A 23972-nucleotide genomic window follows, 5' to 3' on the forward strand; every position below is an offset into this window, starting at 1 on the left:
TCCCAAAGAAAAAAGACAACTGCTCTTGACTATTGTCATGTCAATAATATTTTGTCTTACACCACGAAAATTTTTCAGATTCGCCAAGGTACGACTGGGTTGTAGTGTGATAGTGTCCCCACCTTAAAGTTCCATCTTAGCATGAAACGTGGTCTTAAAAAAGTACCGGCTTTAGTTTGAATCATCTTTATCTAAGTTAATGGTTTAAAAAGTAACTGAAAGCTAGTACTTTTTCAAGACACGTCTTGTAACAAGGAGGGGTGTGTTTTTTCTAATGCATATGTTGGAGTTCAAAGGACTAGATACTATAATCATGTTCTTTTAAGGTGTATTGCAAAGTTTCAGCTAAGTATTTCAGCCCTTGAAAATAGACGTAGGTAGTATATCGATACTATCAACTACTTTATCAAGTCTTACCTATCTATTGAACATGTATATCTAATACGTTTGTATCCTTTCAACCTTATCCTCTTGCTCATTACCGAGAATCGATCGTGACCTGCAAACTCAGTTGAAGATTTTGCATAAGTAGTTAAACATTTATACTTGGAGAGCAGATTTCTAATAACATTCATCTAGGCCTTGCTTTGACCTAATCCCTTCTCATTCGTTTAAATAAGTGATTAGGTACTTCGGCGATACTCTACTTAAACAAAAGACGGACGACGATTATTTACCTACGAGAAGAGAGTTCACAATTTTAACGAATAAGAACGAATTTTATTGTCTATCGAATTGAACGGTAAACAATTGATGATATCATCAAAATAATTAATACTTCAGAATTAAATTAGACCACTCGTGTCAATAATAAAAGATCATCAGTTGAGCCAAAAACCTTGGCCGATTGGCAGCCAGACAGATATCGAAGTGATGGAGATGCCTATCTGTTGAGTAGGTGACGACAGAAATAATCGCAGATAAAATGGAGATTAAATACTTTTATTGCTACTCAACTTTGAAGGAAAAAAGAGGAAATACTCGTACTACTACAGTGCCAAGATATTGCCACTAAAATCTTAACAAATGATGAACATCTTATAAAGGTTTACGATTGATTGTCTCATCAAAACACGGCTCGCTGTCGATTTATTATCTCCGCGCTTTAAAACCCATAAAGGAAAAGCCATTCATTCAACAAGAAACTGAATGATAATATTTATTTATCCTGAGTAATGTGGCAAGTAAAGAAAGCATTTGGCAACATCGCTCGCGTCCTTTTGTTCGTTTGAGGATTCAGCAATAAGTGGGTAGTAAAAACATAATGTGCAATGACGTTCCTCCATTGTAATAGTTGAGTCTTCACCACGTGTAGTAACGCCAGATGCCGTAGTAGTGGCGCGCTCTAGGGGGCTGCGGTGTATCACGAGCTATTTTCAGCGCTCCCACCTAATATGGGCCCGCTGCCCGGTGTTTCAGTAAAAATAGATGCTGGACTCACTCGATACGTCAGCGCTCAACATTAGCTAATTTACGGAAATTTTCTCTCGAATCGTTTTAAAGATCAATTAACTTAGTGATAAATTAGTGCGGAATATTTACGAGGTGTTCAAATCGGTGTTTTATTTTTGTTGTTTTAATTTTAATTTCATTTATTCCAAACAACAATGTAAATAGAAATACATTTTTAAATATTGAATCAAATTAGAAGCGTTCAAAATTCCCGCGTCTAACAATAAACAAATGAGCGCAGCTCGGTCGGTAAAACAGTGCAACACAAACAAAAGATGGCAGCAAGTTAGGCGCGACTACAGCGCCGCGGCGGCTCGTCTGGAGAGGCAGTCAGTCAACATGGCCGCCGGCGCTGCGCGGCCGGTCGGACCGCGCCGAGCGTAGTGATGTCCGCGTCCGCGCCCCACGCCCACGGGCGCACCCCCGTGCGGCGCAGGGGGCACCAGCACCACCCGCGCCTGCGGGGCGACCGCGCGCCCGCCCCCAGCGCGCCCGCCACCGATCCGTCCAAACAAGTGACCTTACTCAGCCAAACAGACGATGTTGTGCCTTGTGTCAATAGTGTTAGTGAATCTCAACAAGTGACAAGGACGAATAGTGACGATGCACTTTCGAATCGAAATATAATCGAGGACTATGCGAATAATGATGAAGAAATTGAATTTGATACTAGAATTAAGGACCCCGAATCGCTCGAAACCTCAGACGAAGAATTTTCGTTCCGCGAAGAGCGGTCGGCGGGAGACGGGGCTGAATTTATCACGACTGTCCCCTCAGATATATCAGATGATGACCCTGAGACGGCAGAACTCGCAAAGCTCAGGTGTACCAGCGAGTGCACGGAGGTGCTGGCAGAAAGAGAGAACAGGCGGAGGCGAAGATGTGCCGACTATCCCGGTTTGGCGTTCGGAAGTTCCATATTCTCTTCGGATACTATGATGAAATTCTCTATCATCAAAAATGAGTTGCAGAACATCAAGAACACTGCACTGAAAAGGGTAATGTCCTTTGTTATTTAAACTTCTGTTCAGTAGTGTGTGTGAGGCAGGCGTGGGCCAAATGCGCACAGAACTATTTTTAATCGCGTACAGTCGGGAAAGCGTTGAATCTGCTCCACGAAGCGAGGCAGAGGCAGCACATCTCGCGCGTGGCGATCAGCTGAGCGCTGACATTCCGTTTGACATGTTTACTTAGGCGACTTCACGCGACGCCGCTAGATGTCGTGCCGGACGATACGCGCACGTGGCTCCTAGCTGTCAGCCCTTGCCCTTAATTTCTAAATTAATTCAGAAGGCAACAGACAAAAACATACATTTTTTTTTTTTTCTAAATATGGTTACTACATGTCAACATCGACTTATTACGCCTGAGCCATCTGAGATTTTGAAATCAAAACTAAATTATTTTTTTTAATATAAATTATCTTTTCGTGTTATCGACCTAATATTTACAGTAATCGTAGACAGGATGATAAGCCTAAAACTAGTTCATGAAATCAGACTAGAGGAAAAAATCTAGGTACTAAAAATGTCTTCATTATCTTACATAATTAAGAAGACGATAAGTTCAGTCAATTAGTTAATAGCCTTGTTAGTTTAAACTCAATTAAAGTATAGTTAACGTATCAACATTCCGCGTGATAATACGTTTCTATAGTTTCAACTTTCTAAATTATTCATGTACAATACGTTGCGATGGGCAGCAGTTACAATGCGTAACATTTACAACTGATATGAGAATATATCAAGTTTTTTTTTACATAAACGGACACATACGATATTAATTTAGATTTCATATTTTAAAACTTTCATATCTAACAATAACATGTATTTTGGAATTCGCTGTATATCAGGCGGTTTTCTCAAAAATGTAATCACTTTTTACGTGGAAGAGAAACTGAATAGAATAGTCAACATCCTAGTCCAGGTATTAAGCCTGACAAATAATATCAAAGAATCATAAATACAATAGTAACACTAGACTCAGTCATGCCTGAAAAGCTCCAATAGTTTCTAAACAACAGTATTCGGTAAAAATTGCAATGAGTTACGAAAATGAAATTAGAAAGTATGTATATCAAAGCTAAGACCATTCGAAATTAAAAACGTAGAAACTGCATAATATGACTGGAACAATTGAAGCAATTAACGTCTCATTTACAAACAGACATATGTTGGTTATTTAACTAACTAAGTAAGTAAGTATAGTTTTTGTGATACAACTGACTTTGTAACACAGCAAATTGGTCTGCATTACGTTACTAGTGTTGCACATTTATTACTAAAATGTCCAGTAATTATGATGTCAATATATCAAATAATGTGTTATTTTTTGTGCTTCGAAAAACTCTTATTAAACGCGGCACTTATTGGATATCCATGGGATTTCCTATTAAATTTTTGAAATGCTATTTTATTTTGACCAGGTTTCTCGATGTCGATATCGATATTTTTAGCCTCAAATCACCGTAAGGCGAAAATAGGTCAATGATATAGAAATCAGCAGTCTTGGAGTTCTGCTCTTTGATCTTATCAATAAACTGATGTCTGTGGAACCCTAAAATAGTTGTACATATTCGTGTTCTGTGAGCATTTGGCTATTGCGTGATGTTTCAAGTAGTTCAACGTCTGAAACTGCGATTCTTGCTACAAATGAAACTAGGTATTTTTCAGTTCTGGATTCCTATTTATTTCCTAGCTACTATTTACCGCAAAATATTCTGTTGATGATGCATTGAAAAAAGCGTAACAATCATACATCCAGTTTTCTCCGATTTTAAAGGTAAAAAGTTGCTATCACAATTCACACTATAAATGTACATTTTTCCTCAAAACTACGACACGAATCTTCAGATTAAATCTCTAAAGATTCTCTAAAGAAGACAAGTTTATTTTTACGAGACTTGATGTGTAAAATGAAGGGCACGTAATGTGGCTATCATAATTTCTCGCTCTGATGATTTTGCCATGTTTTTCGAAAGATTATCTATGGGAATTAAAGCGTAGAAGCACAAAAATATCAGCTTAATTTTGTACAGATTCTCATATACTTGAAGCGTTTTATTTAAATTACTAGATCTTGTTATGGAAACTGGTTTTTCAAGACGTTATTTGTAGCTGCTTATCAAATGAAAATATTAGGCAATCTTCTATTTTTATTTTATTGAAGGCAATTGGTTCATTCTGTTTCACCTACTGCCAATGTCCGTCGTTTTACAATAATGACTGAGTTTATTGATAAATAAATGATTCAGCAAATTATGTTCCAGCACGTTAAGCAACGATTATTCCAATTCACACAGGAATGCGTAATGTTTATTTATAGCCTAGTTAAAACAGACGAATTTCTAATCAGACTCGGTAATAACAAGTAATAGATCATCATATTGAATGAACGCCCTACATTCGGGTAGCATTTTTTATGTTTCAATCTGTCAGCTAATTTTATTTGTCAGCCGTTTGATCATAAATTTAAATTTTAGGTGATAGGGAAAAATCTGTCTAGAATTCTAAAAGAAATTCCCAGAAAAATCCCATATCTGTTAATATACAAGTCTAAGCCCCGTGTTTTTGGAGTGCGTCATGTACCCTACTCAAGAGTTACTCACCTACATCCACACAAACCGTGCCCCGGACTTTGCCTGACACAGACCCCATTTATTCCTCAAGTGTCATGATTTATGTTATCAAATACATGTACAGCGTTGCGTAATCTATCAATAGGTGACACATGACCATATACGGCACAGCTATTTAGAGTGATTATGTATCATAACAGAAGTATGTAATCACATTGCATCCATTACGGACATGACCATGTACGTGTAGCCTTCAGGTACTCAATAAACTTATTACTGACCATATGGCATGACAGATGCTTGACCAACTTTCTACCACATGTAAATATGGAAGCTTCTCATATTCGGAAAGCACACCTTGACTTTTATGATAAAGGATCCCAATCAATCGAATAAATGTTAATTAAACTCTTTTGTAACGATCATTTTAAAGTGTCCAAATATAGATAATGATGTCATTTCTCTCGATTATACCGGCGTCGTCACTGAATCGGTTACTCTGACAGTTTTTTATGTTATCTTAATAGACGTAGTCGAGAATTCTGATCGAAAGATTATTTCTATTAGCGAGTTCAGTAAAAAGAGGTCCAACGTTAACATGTACCGTGTAGCTGAAAACAGGCAAGGTCAATAAAATTAGTTCACATATTTTGTGCTTGTTCTCCGATGTGAAATGAGTCACCTTAGCAGAGGTTATTGCTCAGTTAATGTCGCATAAAATTAAAATAACAATCGCATATTAGAATCATCTATGTAGTCATAACCATTGTGTTCAAAGGCATAACGATCGGTACGAACTGTTGGTCGGTTAGAACCAATAAATTAATCTGAAGAAAAAATAAACCGGCCAATTTGCATAACTGCCTTTCCATTGAAAAAACGCTGAGATCGTGAGGTACTCTGCCAATGATCTGCCTACCTGAGCCAACTAAAACTCGAACTAAAACTTAAATTCGAACGTGTTATATTACCTGAATTTCACTTCAGTTATCATTGGCTTCGTGGGAGAACAACTTTACTGTTTTACCGACTTGTATTTTTTGCTGCAATCGCTCGGTTACTTAACGGAATTTAAAACAGGCGCATACTTTCCAAATGACGTCATTTAATTTCGGCAGTCTTGTCTAAATTGTCCGTCATCCTCTGTTCTATCATTGGCTGAAGACATCTTTTGTCAGTTGCAAAATTTCGCACTAGATGGCGCTGTTAATTTTGATTCATGCTTAGTTTTTAGGTGCAAATCACTTACAGGATTTTTTATTTCCTAAGAATCTGATCAATTATATTGATATCCTTTAATCTCAATTACGAAATGTCCCAATTTAGCCTATTCATGTCAGAAAAGGTCGTAAACTATTTCCCATGCTTTGAATACGCAATCGGTAATAGCCCTTCACTCAATTTAAAAAGTCTACTTCCGTAGTGTTTATTGTATAAGGTCAGTCTACCGTTTCGCCCATCCCACATTTTTGGGTTTTCTTCCCAAAGAGCGCGAGTGACCCTACAGGATGTAGTTGCCGCCGCGCTCGCACAGGTGGAGCTACTTGTCGCGCATGCACTGCGGTCGATTGTGCTTATCGCGATCGTCGTGTCCGCGCGGGTGACGTTTCTGTCCGTGTTTCGCTGTCAAAGTCATTTGAGAATGTCTAATTGTGTGAAATATTACTAAGTATATTTCCAATTAATTACTCGTGATCGTTCTCTGATTATTTCGTCAGTGTCGTAAGTTAGAAACGGTGTTAATTAGCACAGTACCGATAAAGTTGCTGCGTCTAGGTTCGGTGGCGGCCATTTTCCTCGCCGGCTGTGTTCATTCGTGCCGTGCCCATCTCGACGATACGGGGCAATAACGAGCGGGGCCAGTCAGTTGGCATTTTCGCGAGTAGAGCGGAGGTGTCTCTAGTTTTTAGCGTTTAAGCATTCCATTTAAACACAAAAGTGCATAAAAATGACGACAAACATGCAGCAAGGAACGATCCTGGACGTTTTGAAAAGAAAAATGCGCCAGACAAAAGAGGAAATGGAGAAATATAAGGACGAGTGCGAGGAGTATCACAAACGTTTACAAGTGGAAATAATGCGGAGAGAAGAAGTAAGGAAACGTGTTTTAATTTGTGCTGTGAATTTTGTGAAACGTTGGTTCTAATGTGTACCTGTGTTGCATTCATGTTGGGACAAAATACGAGAGTTATCAGTAGTCTTGTACTATCTACCTATAGTGAGTAATGTCCGGCCATACTTAGGTGTGCAAGCAACGTACGCATATTTACCTCTCTTTCGGATTCATCTCGGTTTAATCTCTCAGAAAGAGAAGGCGAATATTCGTTCTTTCCGTTGAACACGATTCCTTTCGTCGAGTTTAGTGTTGTTCCTAAAATGTTGCTCATCTGAGATCTATGTTGGGACGTGAAGGTTTTCTTGAAATCTGTCTTTACATAATTTTATTGGTACTTGGGTGTGCGCCGGTTTCTGTTACACGTAACAGGTTTGGTTGCGTTGGAGGTCGTATACCGGTCCTTTGTAGCACATGTAGAGCGAGCCGGCTGGATTCGTGAAGCTTAACACCCTTTAGTACATTCCTGTTGTTCGGACGTCCTCGAAGGACCGCTGGCGCCGTGAAGGCGTGTCCGACTTGTTCGCCGTTATCGCCCTATGACGTAACTCCACATGCCAGTAATGCTCCTACTGATCATAAACACCTGCAAATGTACTCAGGAAATGATAATTTAACTTTGGCCCTAATTAAGTTCTAAATAATTAATGACACGCCTGATTCACGTTCCTTAATGAGTGGTCTATAATCTATGCTAGTGGTATCTCGTAGAACATTACCTTGCCTTATCGTCTTAAGTGTATCAAAACGAAGATAAGGAAATGTTAAAATGAGATAGTGTGAAAGAGTAATTTACTAATCGACGAAAAAAGCGAATTTGATAAATTACAATTTCATGAATAGCAACTGGATATAGTCTGATGCGAGACAGATTCATGTTTTGTTACACTCAGTGGGCTACTAGACTAACATTAGACACTGTTTAAACAATGATGGCTGAGGTCAATTTTAAAAATAATACTCGCACAGGCATCACTTGAGGAAATGTGGCAATGTTGCTAAATAAAGAAAACAAGGCAACTCAGCTGCTGATATAAACAATTGGAGATTAAAATATTAAACTATAACACATACAGCTGTAGTCATTAAGAAGTGCTAAGCGATTTTCAAATAAGAATTCATTAACTTCCAAATAACATTAAAATTAGCACAAGTCACCTTGTGCTATATCTGGCCTTCTGATTTTGAAACTCAAAAAATGATAAAAGCTTTTGATGCCAGATAAGTGCAACAGGAACTAGCAACGATAATGAATTCGTTTCATTGCACCCATCCAAAATTACGGGCCCTTCGCGTGACGGTGTTGTGTTACAATTTATTGAGCTTGCAAGGGCTAGTCTTTTGTACTCGACGTATGAATAGACACAATGCCACCGCCCTAACCGATCCCACAAAATTTTAAACAATGTGTTTCGACTATTGGTGAAAGTATGTACAGGTAATTTGTACACCTGTATAGTCCAAAGTTCACTACTTCGTTGTAATTGAATTAAGTTCCAGAAAATGATGTCCCATGCTCTATGAATGCCGTTGATCAAATGATAAAGGTCGTCGAACTTTCCATAAGAGGCTTAACTCACCGATTTTAAATAGACGCAAGTAAACATGAATTCGTATTATACCTACTCTAAGTTCAAGGTGACTCTTGACTACTGATCTCTTAAACTGAGCAACGACTAGACAGCTATTTGTCTTGTATTCTCCGAACAAAAAATATAAATGTATCGAAATTATAATTTTCTTGTCGACTGATTCGCTAGAAATGGAAGTATTTTTTACTAAGACACACTTGGTGACTTGGTTAATTGCTGTTAATATCGCGTGCGAAGAAATGTATTAGAATGAAACTGATTATGTTGGCGAGTCCTGTCACGACTATTATTAGCATCCACGCACTGATGACGACACAGGATAAAAGGAGGAGAAACTGGGACTCGAGTGCTTCCTCGCGGCAAGGACGCGTGATGTCATGAGCCTGCACTCACTACTCGCTGAATATAAATAACGTAACGCAAAACGTCCCCATGTCTTATGGTTTATTCTCGACACGGATAGTGTTCCAACGTTTAACAATGTCTATTGTACATTGACATTCTTACGACCAAAAGAACCTGTGTATGGGTCGCCAACTTGGACACCTAAAATACCGGATTATTCACACCGGTGACGTTGCTTGCACGTAGTATATTTTGAAATTTTTCCATTATGAATCCTTTACTCATGACCATACACACTATTTGATTTTTAAATAATTTCATCATAAATAAATATAAAGCTATAGATCTCCTTTTCGCGTAACTATCAGAGTTTCCGCTTTAGATTTAATCTGAAGCAAAAAGCAGAAATTGTAATTTATGAAAGAATCCATAAATTCATAGTAATTACATGCAGCATCACTATAAATAGCCGTGAACACAGATTCACTCACGTTTGTGCGTTTACCTGCATAGTTCAGCTTCTATTGTACATTCTTGGAATTCGGGGGATCCAAGCTTTGCTATTTTTTTTTGTTGAAACTTACCGTTTTGTATTTGTAGGGTTACATAAAAAAATCAAGTGTTTAAAAACTATTTAGTACTTAGAACCTTTGAACTCCAACATGGGCAAACTACACCTCGTTATAAAATTGCATCCATCCCTTAAAATAAACATCCTAACAGTTTCCGAAGAAGTTCTAACATAAAATCCTTTGGCACAGGCCGAATCCGAAGTAGCTGCCCTCAACCGACGCATCCAACTGTTGGAGGAGGACCTCGAGAGGTCCGAGGAGCGTCTCGCCACCGCCACCGCCAAGCTGTCAGAGGCCAGCCAGGCTGCCGATGAGTCGGAACGGTGAGTTCGACACGTAACGGACGACCACTTAGCTTAATGGAGGATGTTGCCCGTCCACTGTACAAATAAATAGACTAGGCCACATTTCAATACGGCTAGGTTCAAGCCCTAGTACATTCAGTAATTGAGTGTGTTGTATTTGCAGTAGTACTTTATCACAGTACTTGTTTCTGATTGGAAACCAAACTTATTAGAATTTGAAGGACCCTCTTTGAAGTTTACTTGGAAACAAACAGATTTACATTGTAAGTCTTATGTCGTCAATGTACTGCCATGTGCGAAGGATTTAATAATCCTTCGTCAGTAACATAAGACAACGACATTGAACCCACATACGAGTACATACATACCAACTCATTGAGAGGCTTCTTCAAATTCTAAGCTAAATTAGATTACGTATTGACTTCTATTTTTATATTTTGTTGTAAATATTATCCTTTTACATAACTGTGTGCATGATTGTTTCTACTGTTTTTATTTTTTTATGCCCATAACCACCATATTCTTGATTATTACAAACTATTTCCACGAGTTCTGTCTTTCCTAATCTGTTTTTAAATCATGGCCCAATTTTCGAGAAATTTGGAAGTCGTTTATTTTCAAGTAGACAACGAAAGTAGACGATGTTCCAAGCGTATAATTAAAGTCGATATAGCCACATATCATAGCGAGTGTTTTATTGATGTTATAACACGCATGTGTTTGACCCCGCACTAACCAGAATACGGAAGGCGTTGGAGAATCGAACCAATATGGAGGACGACCGCGTCGCCATCTTGGAGGCACAGCTGTCGCAGGCCAAGCTCATCGCCGAAGAGTCCGACAAGAAATACGAAGAGGTGAATGCTTGACCAACCTCCAACTCGATATAGAAACAGACAATCGAAGTTCCTCCAAACGTTCGCATTCCATTGCGGTATTCTGTGATGTCACATATAAACACTCGACTATTACCTACGATGGAATGTGAAGTGAAAAAGAAACTTCAATTGATGGCATGTCGTGTTATTATTGGAAATATTCCCTGTAGGTAACTTGTAATTAGCATAATTTAGCACCAAAGTCGTGCCGTGATAATTTAATTAATGACGCGAGTGAAACGGGGGATGTGTTCCATATTCGAATAACTGTGACACTTCAACTTGTATACCGTTAAATATTCAAGTCCATTCTAACGATAGCAGTTTCGAGTTAATCTAAAAAACATTATCAATATCTGTCGGCATGCAAAATGAGTGCCAAATCGATTTATAATAAACCTTTTGTAAATAAATTGAAGAGTTTTGGTGTCACGTTGATAAGAATATTAGTAATAACACGAACTGCATTAGATTTATGCCATTCTCAAATCTGATAATCTAGTGTTGCAGTTTATTCATATTATTATATAAAACATAAAGTTCATTAGTCTACGATGTATGAAATCTAGATTATCTGGTTTTTAAATGTTAATTATTCCGAATATTGCAGAACACGAAATTCGGGCAGCGGTAAATGTCATAAATCGACGTAACACATAAGTTGAAAACTTAAGCCCAATAAGAATCCTCTTTCACTTTGATGCAATCAGAATGCCGTATCAAGTCTATAAAGACTAGCTAGACTGTTATATTCGGAATGCATAGTTACGTTCACATTTAAAAGCAAATTAAAATCTAGCCACGGGTTTTCATTTGCTTGTATATTGAAACGGGCAATAAACTAAGAGATCGCGTACAGCGATGATATCACTATTGCTCGGTTCACTTTATATTTCAGCAGTCCGGCTCCTGGTTGTTTGTCGCTTTATATGTTCCTCTAGCGTGTTCGTTTATTGCATGTCTTCTAACAAATGGGTTACCCTTGACAACGCCCCCACAGATGGCATTCGATCATGTACTAAAGTTGTGTTTGTGGTCCAGCGCCCGTAAGGTCCTCGAGAACAGGTCGTTGGCCGATGAAGAGCGTATGGACGCCCTCGAGAACCAGCTCAAGGAAGCCAGGTTCCTCGCCGAGGAAGCCGACAAGAAATACGATGAGGTCTTTATATGGGATTTAGATGTCGTTTGGTTTGGCTTGTCTTGCTTGCAATACGCATGTAATGAATATTTCATACAGATGCCATATGTTGCATCGACTTGAATAATCACATCGCCATTTTTCCATTTACGGACAGTGTGTCCCAGTGTTTACTTGAAAGATGTTTTAGTTCTTAATGAACAAGCCGTGTTTCCCGTGTTGAATTTGTTTCCCTAATAACTGATGTTGTTTTTTTCCAAATTAACTCCATTGATGTTTTTAAACATAAAATTCCACAATGAACCTTTATTAAATTCAAAATCTTCCCTACTAAACATTGAAGTGTGAATTTCGAAGTGATATTAACCAAACCCTGCAAATTAACTCGTGTGAGCTTGACTTCGTGTTTCTTACGTCATTGAGCAAATACTCACGAAATACAGAGCGATTATTCTCGAAAGCGACCGACGTATTATCGCATCATGATTAGATACTGCTATCCATCTACGATGTGTTTTGAAGAACTAGTCATCGGCTGGATGCCAGATGGTTAGCAAGCCGATAATACGTCCTAATTCCCCTGACATATGACCCTGCATGCTGAAGTGAAGGCAGTCGTAAAAGTCAGCGTCCCAACAAGGAATCGTATCGCGCCTGATCTTGCTCAGTTCGCCATATATGGTGCACTAGCCTCCTTCGTCGCACATGTTCTTACATAAGCATTACTTCCATATACGAGCGGTGTACTTGCTCAAGAGTACGCCGTGACAGACATTAAACCTTAACGAATGACATACATGTGTGTTGCCGTCAATAAAGCTGTGATTATTGGTTGTTTAACGTAGTATGGTATCTCCAGGTTGCTCGTAAGCTGGCCATGGTTGAGGCTGACTTGGAGCGCGCGGAGGAGCGTGCTGAGTCCGGCGAATCGTAGGTTTCCAATCCAAAGCGTTAACGAGCCACTGCCGCGGCTGACGAACGCCCAAATAACAATGACATAGAGTAGTTTAGTTTGGTCGCGTCTTAGCGCACATTGTTATTTGGGCGTGTCACGCGATACTGGCCGTTAGCGCCGTGGTTCCGACGCGTTGTTTTGCAAGTTTTCGCCTCCGTTCTGCATGGTTGTTCATTTGCATTCTTAACATCCTGCACAGTAACCCGATTTACCTACATAGGTAATTCTAACATCGGCCCTCACTGTTATTCTTATTGCATGCCCCATTCTAGGTCGCGTTCCAGACGGAAGCTGTTCAACAGGACATTAAATTAATTTGCATTGTCATGACATTAATACGGTGGTGCCGGCTCGCGTGCTGATTGAACCGGCAGCACTGCTTAATTATAAGGACACGGTGCAGATCAGTGACCCTCGACGTCGCACTCGAGCGTCGCTGTTCTCTATCAACTAAAACAAGGGTTGCCCCATTTCATGGATATTTCTTATGCAAATGTTTAACTATCATGTCCATGTGTCGACTAAACTTCTGTCTTCAGTGTGTGTATTACTTAAACGTGGCTATAGGTTAGGATGTCAGGAAATATGTGTGGTATAGGGCAATTTTCGTTTTCAGATATGCACCGCATTACACCAGAATTACTGGCCGTATGCGTGCCGCACATATGCAAGCGCACACATCACCTAACGAATACGATAATACACTAGATAGCACTTAGATAATTAATCATGTTTTATTGAAAAAAGTAATATTTAGAACTAAATGTTTTGGGACAACCCTCGTTTATTTTTTAATTATGTGAGTTCTGACACCGCTCTCGACTCCCCCTGCTTTGTGTGAACCTTTCTGACTTTGTTGTTTGTGTTTTCGCTCAAGTACCACTGCTTTGCTTTTACCGCAGGACATCACCAGGATATTCATTTCTGCACTTAACTTACAAATGTCTGCACACGATAAATACGTGCACACCTGCTACGGACGAAAGTCCATTTACATAAAGGGCGAGTCTCGAAAGAGCTCGGTCGACACTGGTAGTAAGGTTACATTTTCTAGTACTTTCTACTTGTCATTTAGTGATTTGTTGTAAATTCATAAAGTAACTTGTTTAAAACATTTGAGTCAAACTTATAGCACTCCCACTATTCTGCATTAGAAACACAAACGTTGATACAAAGTTGGACACTTGTATGTAATGCACTGCACTGCGAAGCGCGTCGAGAGCGGTGCCCGGCTCGTAGCTTAGTATTGTGTGTGTGTGCGTTGGCGTGTACTAACGCTCGGCTGGTAGGTGGCGCGCAAGTTAGTGCTGATGGAGCAGGACCTCGAGCGGGCCGAGGAGCGCGCCGAGCAGAGCGACTGGTGAGTACCGCTTCAACACCCATGGAGGAACCACATCACCATGCGGACGACGTATCTTGCACCAGTCTGATGTTACCTGATTGTCTTCGTATATGGAAAGTCATTATGTAATTTACTTCAGGCCTGCAAAGATACGTCGCACGTATTGTACTTCCCGCTGGGTGCTACCGTATATTCGGCTTCTGGTGTAAAGAGCAACGACATTATAGATAAAGGATTTTCAAAACGGGAGCCGAATATACGAGTACTTTAACACGCAGAAGAAACACGAAGACTCTTCGAAAATCTAGCTAACACCTACAGGTCCACTCTTGTTTTTGATGGAGTTCCAGTTCCAAAAACAATTACAATAATAGTAAAAAGCATTTCTATTGTCAGACTTTCTCTGAACAAGTGTAGATCTGAAAACGGTTAAAGAACGGACAGTAAGACTGATCCACACGATATTGTTGAATTAATTAAAGAATTTTACGAAAACGATGCACAAGATCTTGAACATACAGTACGTGTCAGTGAAAACGAGAAAGCATTGGCTTCAAGTAATTAAATTGCAAATTGAACTGTTATCTCTATGTGCATTATTTTCACTGATACATTCGATAAAGTGTACATACGTATCGAAAGTTGCTGAGCCGATGATAATTACCTATATCTAGCCAAGGTTGCCCACTTTAGATTTGTGATTTAAAATTACGTTAGAATCAAAATCATCGTATCAGCAATGTTGCATGATTGTGTCGTTTGATAGTTGCTTGATTTTTCTAAATAGCTGCAAAAATATAAATAATTACTATTAGAAAATTTAAGCAATTATACAGATGACAAATATTCATAAAATTAACTCTTAACAAGCACGCTTTTTCAAAATTAAAGCACCTAGATAATGTAGTTTGTAAGTCGACATTTACATAAATTGTCAAATATGTCGGTCACTGATCAAGTGGCTGCCAGTTAATTGATATTGATTGGAAGCTGTTAAAATTACTTGTTAAATAGAGCAAATAGTTAAATGTAAATGTCCTTGTTGGTATATTAAAAAAATAGAAGTACTTTGCTTCATTAGAACATACCGTACCTTACGTTACAAATATTCAGTATAACTTGCATAGATTCAGATGGATTTTGAAAGGATTCAAATTTTAGATTTTTGATTACAGTAGAAGTTGATTGTTCTCTTTTTCTGTTCCTCAGCAAAATCGTCGAGCTTGAGGAGGAACTCCGTGTCGTTGGTAACAACCTGAAGTCCCTGGAAGTCTCCGAGGAGAAGGTATACATCTGTCTTTTTATATACTCCCATATATTTAGGCTAGGACAACATGTAGCTAGGAATTCAGTCCAAATGAAGACATCAAAATCAACATTAATAGATAGCAAATATAAAATTATTTTAAGAATGAGTCCAATGATGCACCAACCTTTGTATTCCCTTGAGAGTATCGCAGTAAGTCCCCCATATTGTCTTTGAACCCACTTAATGAATAAGGCTACGACGAAGCAACACTTCCAAGTAAAGGCTAATTGTATGTGTGATGCAAATGAACGAACAGAATGAGGTGATGAATGATACGTTAACCCACGATAAAATACGCCAAGAGTAACCAACTGACGTTCTATACAGGCCAACCAACGCGAAGAGGAGTACAAAAATCAGATCAAAACCCTCACCACCCGCCTAAAGGAGGTGTGATTCGAACGAGAACTGTTCATAATGCGAGAGTTTACGTTAGCTTGCCTAACTGCATTCTGCCGCACATTAGTATAGCCTCTCTGTCTGATTTACCATTTAATATACCAGTCTTTCGACTTTGGTGATGGTAAATAGGATTTGGAGTGTAGTGCGTCTGTAACTCGTGTTCAGTTTTCATTTTGATTTTTCCCTCTTGTTTGCATTGAATGTTTTTTTTTTCTTTCTTTAACAGTTATGTCGCTGTAATATAGTTTTAGCGTACTTTTTATCCGTTTTACTATAGTATCGTGCAGTGTTGTGAAGATATATCCAACACTGCGCGATACCGCATGACTCAGTTTTCGCTGTTTTGTGTTTTTTCGTTAACATATAATAATCGCAGGCTACGCAAAGGGAAGAGACATACGAGGGTCAAGTAAAAGTGCTGGACGCTCAACTGAAAGAGGTAAAAGGACGGCCGGACCGAGGATTACGTAGATAGACGGTTTCGGTTGTAGTTTCGTTTCATGTTCATTGCCATTCAGTGTTTTGGGATAGTACGCGTACGCTGTACCATGAATTACAGTAATGTCAACTTTATCATCATAGACTTAAGATTATAAATCATTTATGTTCTCACTGTTGACATTTTCTGTAAGTTCAAGGCTCAGCTTCGTAAAGGCTACGTTCGTTGGTGTAGGTCCTAGTGTCGAGTGGCTGACGGCGGTTGGTGCTTCATCTATGTATTTATCTATAAGTCTTTCTCTTATATCTGTACCTGTGTAATAATTACTTCTACATCTAGCTGTAAGAACTATGCCTGTGTTGTGATTGTACGCTTTGTTAGTTTGGGGTTGTATATTGTAAATTGTGATGGGAATTTATGCTAAGTTTATCCCTGCTTTGTTTCTTTGAAACATGTCCTCTATTCATTGTATGTTCCTCCTATTTCACTATTATAGGTTCTTAATCTTATCTAGAATATCATTCTGTATTCCTTTTTTTATATCGTAGATTTTTATTAGCCAGTAATAAAATTCATAAAATTCTGATGCAAATAAGTAAATGAATTGCATCATTTTTCTCTGTCTCAATTTGCATTTAAAACGTTCATCCAAGTAAGGATATCTCATTTCACCACGACGACCCTTTTTGGTATTACAAAGCCACGCCGCGTTCAAAATCAAAAGTTGAGGCATTTTATCGTTCCTGCGTTTGCATTCTCTGTCCATATTAGTAAGTGTACAGTCACAACATGGCGGCGGCATGTCGGTGGCTTGCCGTTAGTAATCCGTCCTGTGTGGCTAGGCAATGGCGTCTCGCGAGCACGTCGAGGATAAGATCCACAGCCTCTCGCAGAAACTATCGCAAGTAAGTTGTGCTCGATGCAGGGGGCTTTGGTCGTCCATTACCACGAAATTATATTCCAAATTCAAAAAGTTGAAGAAAAAAAAAATGACATCCGAAATTTGTACATGAATTGCCAAATTCAAAAATAGAACTTCGTGCAAAATAAAAAAAAGAAGGCAAAATATGACTCAAAATATGGCGTGTTACACAAATAAAGGTGATTGTGTAAGCACACATTACTCACATCGAAAGAATAACTTTATCAATTCAGATTAATATTAGTCACACTTCTATTATTTGCTACTTATTTATACACATGGTTTTATCCAAGTTTAAAGTCACGGAAATATGTTTCTTTACGATATACGGACGACCAGGGCAACTTGTGTGTAATGTTATATGTATATTTTCACGATCATCTCTATAGTTTGGGTAAAATGGTATTTGGTATCTAGTGTTGTAGTTCCACCACTCAGCACTTAGCCGCTTTCGGTAAAGGTAAAATGCATGCTGGTTGTCAAGCTTTTATTGTTTTTAATATAGTTTGATTTTTTTATTACTACTAAATTGTAAATATTGTTTTGATTTAAATTTAAAAGTTTTGAAAAAAAAAAAATAAGTAACTAAATTTTTGATGGAATTAAAATCATTGCATGTGTACTTTTTGTAAAACAGTCTATTTTCTGAGAGAACATTTTAAGATACATTTTTGTTGAAAGATATTTATTGACTGACTTACGAAAATAATATGAAAGAATAAACATATAAAATAATCAAAAAGATGAGAAAATAATTGGAAAATATATTATACAGAAAATAGGCTGTTTCCTTCAAGATCAGAAGTTAAAATGTTTTCAAAATGATTACAGGCTGAGGCGCGCGCTGAGTTCGCCGAGCGCTCCGTGCAGAAACTACAGAAGGAGGTCGACAGGCTTGAAGGTAATCTATCATTTATTATATCCAAAGAGATCTTATACAAAAAATTACAAAATGTTTTTTCAAAGGATTATATTATAGGAACAATGAGATATGTAGCTACTACCATATTTTTTATAATAAGAAGCCAAAATTACCAATTTTTCTATTACATTTTATTGATGCTAGTTTTCAAGTTTTCAAGGGACTCCAGATATATTACAGAATATACAGCGTACAGCAGTTTGGTTAAGTTAAAATATTTCACAAGTCAAGTTAAAATAACACGTTTGGAAATAACAAAGCTTTGAACATTACGCACTTAATTATACCATTTCAGCCGTCATTAGATCTGGCTTAACGAGTTAAAACGCTGTACAATAGATTTGAAAGCTTTTTTTCTATCATTTCTGCTACAATCTTAAGCTTATTTTTATCTTAATTTCATAGTAACTGTGTTAGAGTTTATTTTTAATGCTCACAGAATTGATTTTATTAAATTCACGACTGCATTATTTTGCCAAAAATCATCTGATGTACTGGTTTCTTTTCCCATTTTCGGCAGTCGTGATTCAAATTCAATTCTGTCATATTTTTTGTTAGCATGATTTTTTAAATGTCTCCTTACTAGACTGCTCGAACCTTAAATGTGTTTTTTTTTTTCTGTAATTTTGGCATGGTTTTTTATTGATGTTGTTTTTGCCTGTGCTGTTTGGTTTCACCGTCAACATCGTCGATGCTGTAGTGATTTTTTAATTTTGAGCATCAGTGGTCACAGTTGATGTTGGGATCAAGCGGTTGTTTGTTGTGTGCCTGACTGACCGTGGCCGCGTCGCCTTGCAGACGATCTGGTGGCCGAGCGCGAAAAGAGCAAACTCCTGCAGGAGGAAATGGAGGCCACGCTGCACGACATTCAGAACATGTGAACACCTCCCGCCGCGCCCGCGCCGGCCGCTCGCGATACCACTCACTCACGCGCAATACAATACTGTTGCCACCGCGAAAATAATAATCAATCGGTAACCAACTTAGGCTGTGTGCAGTGACCTAACTTAAGAAGTTTTTATTTAATTGACATATTAGTGAACTTCTTTCATTCCGTAACCACGCCAAGTGATCGGCGCGGGCGCCTAGACGTTATTAGTTTTAGAATAATTGCCAGCCGCTTTTTAATGTAACTTCAAAATCGAGTGTTCGCTACGAAAGCACTGCCATGTGCAATTTTTTTATTATTTTCATCCACAAATTACTAATATTTATGTCCGTATAGTTGAAACGTAATTTGTTTTATAGTCATTACTTTACGAGCGTGCCTGTTATGTCAATGATCGATATTTATATGACGTATGCAGTAATCGCTTTCTAGTACTCTTAGCGTAAGGTATAAATGATAATATCGACATTCCAAAAGGGGTCCAAAAATGTAACGCATTTTACAATCAACTTAAAAAGACATTTAGCATTATTTATAAAGATGCACATAGTTTTTGTACAATATTTAAACTGTCTATGTATTTGTAGAACAAATTAGTCGCTGTATTCAGTTTTCGATAATTTTGATATTTCACTCGAGGGGATAGTGCATACAAATACGTCGTATGCTATATTTTTCATATGCACTGTTTGCAATTTATTATGAACTTAATTTACTTAATGTTAGTGAAGAGATTAGATATTTTTATTCAAGAGTGACGGTAATACAATAAATAATGATATTTATAGGAATATTCTTGCTAAATTGGAAATAATTGATATTCTATTGTTTGAAAGATGATTTTCTCGTGTCATAATTGAGTTTGTTGTTATTTATTTAAATTAATCGATGAATAAATGGCGACTATTCCGAGTAGTAATACGAGGCATGTACTGCGTCCGAGCGCAGCCGAACATGCCCGAGCGCCGCCGAGCGCTGGCAATACGGTACACTACCGCAGACCGAACGATACACTAACCTAGGGAGTCCGTCTTTTTTAATGTTATCGATGAATTAATTGATAGATAAGTTCGTGAAAAATAATTTAATGATTTTTAAGAGTATTCTAATAAAAGTGTTTATGAATATATATTATTATTTTTAACCCGTTGTGTTTTTTTACTAACTCGTGTGCACCCCTGTGGTTTCCTTTCGACTAACTCCCCGACGACGATTCTATCAGCTATAACGTCGATCATTACTGTAATATAAAGTCATCATCATCATCATTGAATTGTTATCACTTCGGGAAGTTCGGGGTTGAACCAAAATTATTCGCACAAAACGAAGAAGAGCTCGGTCGCGAGCGGAGCACGAAGCATTGTACATACCATACATGGTACATACCACGGGGCATGTGTACCCTGCACGTCCCCGTAGAGTAGCGCCGTGCTAACCGCCGCCTTACCGCGCATGCGCCACTCACCGCGCCGCCTGACGCAGATGACCTCATCAACGAGATCGAGAGGTACAACGATATCGGCTACGACATCGACGACTCCTTCGTGGAGCTCATCCCCGGCGTCGACCCCAACTACCGCCAGATCGCCGCCGCCAAGGAGGCCGCGCGCAAGGAGTACGAGCGTCTGCATCCCGCGCCGCCGCCCAAGGAGCCCTCGCCGCCCAAGGAGCCCGCGCCCGCGCCAGACGCCGCCGCCCCGCCGCCCGAGGGCGCCGCCCCACCCGCCGATGGTGCTGCGCCTCCCGCCGACGGAGCCCCGGCTGCTCCCCCAGCAGACGGTGCCGCTCCCCCGGCTGAAGGTGCGGCTCCGCCGGCTGATGGGGCAGCTCCACCGGCTGAAGGCGCAGCCCCTCCTGCTGAGGGTGCAGCACCACCTGCCGAAGGTGCAGCCCCGCCTGCAGAAGGTGCGGCTCCTCCCGCCGAAGGAGCTGCGCCGCCGGCTGAAGGAGCACCCGCAGCTGCTCCCCCAGCCGACGGTGCCGCTCCCCCTGCAGAGGGAGCTGCGCCTCCTGCCGATGGTGCTGCTCCGGCTGCTCCCCCAGCGGAAGGAGCGGCGCCGCCCGCCGAGGGTGCTGCGCCTGCTCCTCCCGCTGAGGGCGCCCCGGCTCCAGCGCCTCCCGCGGAAGGTGCTCCAGCCGGAGCACCTCCCGTGGAAGGTGCTCCGGCTGCACCCCCAGCAGAAGGGGCTTCGGCTGCAGCGCCGGCTGCCGACGCCGCCGCCGCCGCCGCGCCCGCGCCCGCGCCCGCCGCCGAGCCCGCCCCCGCTGCCGCCCCGGCGGAGGCGGCGCCGGCTCCAGCTGAAGCCGCGCCAGCACCCGCGGCCGCGCCCGCGGAGCCCGCCCCGGCCGCACCACCCGCAGAAGCCGCCCCGGCCGAAGCCGCGCCGCCCTCTTAAACACGACCCTTTGCTCGTTGATATCGGACTTTCTATTACTCTGTGAACCGCGATCCGGGTCGTGGTCCCGGTGGAATTATAGTGCGACGTCCCCCCGGAGATTATTTTTTATGTTGACAATAAACGTCTGAAACTATAGCTGATGGAATTTCTGTCCCCCGTCGTGCCCCCGCGGGCCTCGCGTATGCATGCGTGTGCGTTTGGCAACTAACGGCTGTGGAGCCGATACGAGTGACCGCGCCGGTGTCCGCAGACGATCTGATCGCCAGCAAGGAGGTGTTCCACGAGATCGGCGGCGAGCTGGACTGCGCGTTCGACGACCTGGGGCTGCGCACGGCCGCCGTGCCGCCCTCGCGCGCCTGCGAGCGCTGCACGTGCTGCCACTGACGCCCGCACTCGCTCGCGACTTGCATTTACGTTACACGTCCACCGCGCCTTCATATTCTAGTCAATCATTAAAATATAACACAAATTACAACAAAGATGCTTTCTAACTGAGTTTGCATGCTAAACTTCGACATACTGGACCTTCCATATTGGACGCAAAACAAAAAAGCTTAAAATATAACCCAGCGAGACCGACGCATGGCTTCAGAATAACATGGATCTAAACATGTAAGCATATCTTTTTTATTACTACCACTGCGCCGCTATTAGTAGCGCTTACAGACGGATAAGTTGCAAAGAGATAGAGTAGCTTCGGCTAATCATGTTTTAACATCAGTCAGCTGTATCTGCGCACAGAAACTGAGACATAGACCACCATTGAGCATGAGGCTTTGAGAGAATGCGCTTGTGCCCAGCACAGCCATAGTTGCGAGTCGGACCATACAACACGTCGCACCGTCTGTAACCGCCATTACGCAACTAATTTTCCTTACAACTTGACTTAGGAAAGATATATAGAATCTCAGGAGTTGCAGGATTTTAAATACTTTGAAATACAATTTATTGATGTTGATATGTTTGGGCAAATGATGTAATTGTGTGTCCAATGCGCAGACGAACTTGTCGCCGAGAAGGAGAAGTACAAGGACATCGGAGACGATCTGGACACCGCTTTCGTGGAGCTCATCCTCAAGGAATAAATGTCACGTTCGGTATAGTTCGGCAATGTTCGGGTCCGTTCGCCACGCGGCTGCTACCATCTCCCGCCAAAAAAATATCCGAATACATGTATTTAACTTTATATTTTATACTCCTAATTTAAAGTATTAAAATCCATAGCTTTATGGCGGTATTTATTTTCGAGTAATATAATAAATTAATTTATTACTTATTTCTGGTTTTATTTTTATTTCCTGTAGATACAACCTGGCTTGTAAATAAATTGCAGATCTTTATGCGTAGAATACAGTAGTTCAGGAATTGTGTAGATGCTTAATTCAAATCTGCAACTGAAACGTAAAGATGAAAATTCAGAGTCAGATATTAATTTTATGTAAAAAGTGTGTTCTTTCTCTTTACTTTCATCTCTGAAACACTTCTCAGTGTTTCCACAAACCAGTACCTGCTACTGTAAAAGTATTGTAATTGTAAAACCCAGGAATTAGGATTTTGCCTTTTATAAATAGATACACACTTCTTGCATATAACCATGATAGTAGTCCTTAGATCACTGCAGTATATAAAGCTTCTTGAAACCGCTTTTCTTGGTAAGTAGCAAAATTTATTCACAACTGTAGTTAGAAAGCTTTTCATTTTTAAGTTGCATGCATCGTCAGATTATACAGCAAACTTACACAGGGAGGGAATGTAGGGTTATAAATACTTAGGAAAAGTCTCACTTTCCCAAATATGTATCCTACCTAAAGTTATTATTGTAAATGTTACCTATAACGATTAATTACTAACTTATTATAATTACTTCACTGTGTAACTAACCAACTAACATTACTAACAGACGAGGTGGTCGAAGAGCGCAGTAAATACAAGGCTATAGCAGAGGAAGTGGACCAGACATTCGCTGATCTCTCAGGATACTAAAGTGGAGGCGGCCATGTTTGCACGCGCCGCCATCTTGCGGCGAAAAGGCGGGAACCGCGGACGCAAGCGGTGGATGTTGCTTCGAAAACGTGCCTATTATAAAAGAACAACACATGAAGTTCATAAAATCCTAAAAGTATAAATTATTCATATAAAATCAAAGAGTGTTCATGTATTGTACTTTATAATAAGACTCAATATTCTTTGCACAGAGCTCATGTTGAGAAATGGACAAATAACTTCAACGATAGTTCATTTTGTATGTTTTATTTTGCGGCACCATGTGAATGCATTTGATATCATAGGAATGCTTGATTAGGCTCTTTTTTTCATAATCAATATCTTTTTAATGGAAATTTGTGAACAGCCTACAAACTTTCAATGTAGGTAGGTGATGCAATTATGTGGATTGTGATGAAAGTAAATTAACTCTACTAT

The 23972-nt window shown here is 40.0% G+C and overlaps 1 protein-coding gene across 26 annotated transcripts in view; it reads left to right on the plus strand.

Annotated features, from left to right (window-relative positions):
* The window catches only part of LOC124636880 (tropomyosin-2), a 31239-nt gene extending 8412 nt beyond the window's left edge, over window positions 1-22827 (plus strand). For 2 of the 26 annotated variants that reach the window (XM_047173115.1, XM_047173118.1), the window contains exons 4-10: window positions 9841-9974; window positions 11876-11993; window positions 12832-12902; window positions 15479-15554; window positions 15906-15968; window positions 18173-18242; window positions 22551-22827. In XM_047173115.1, the coding sequence (XP_047029071.1) occupies window positions 9841-9974; window positions 11876-11993; window positions 12832-12902; window positions 15479-15554; window positions 15906-15968; window positions 18173-18242; window positions 22551-22636 (618 nt within the window). In that variant the 3' untranslated portion in view covers window positions 22637-22827. Of the gene's footprint in view, window positions 1-1559; window positions 2451-6601; window positions 7122-9840; window positions 9975-10695; window positions 10814-11875; window positions 11994-12831; window positions 12903-13543; window positions 14288-15478; window positions 15555-15905; window positions 15969-16356; window positions 16420-17261; window positions 17325-18172; window positions 18243-19061; window positions 20297-22550 lie in introns of those variants that run through there. The other 24 variants (XM_047173109.1, XM_047173110.1, XM_047173113.1 and 21 more) reach the window with 24 other exon arrangements.
* The last annotated feature ends 1145 nt before the right edge of the window (window positions 22828-23972 follow it).

Source organism: Helicoverpa zea, chromosome 15 (assembly GCF_022581195.2).
Source record: "Helicoverpa zea isolate HzStark_Cry1AcR chromosome 15, ilHelZeax1.1, whole genome shotgun sequence".
In the NCBI taxonomy this organism is placed as follows: Eukaryota; Metazoa; Arthropoda; class Insecta; order Lepidoptera; family Noctuidae; genus Helicoverpa; species Helicoverpa zea.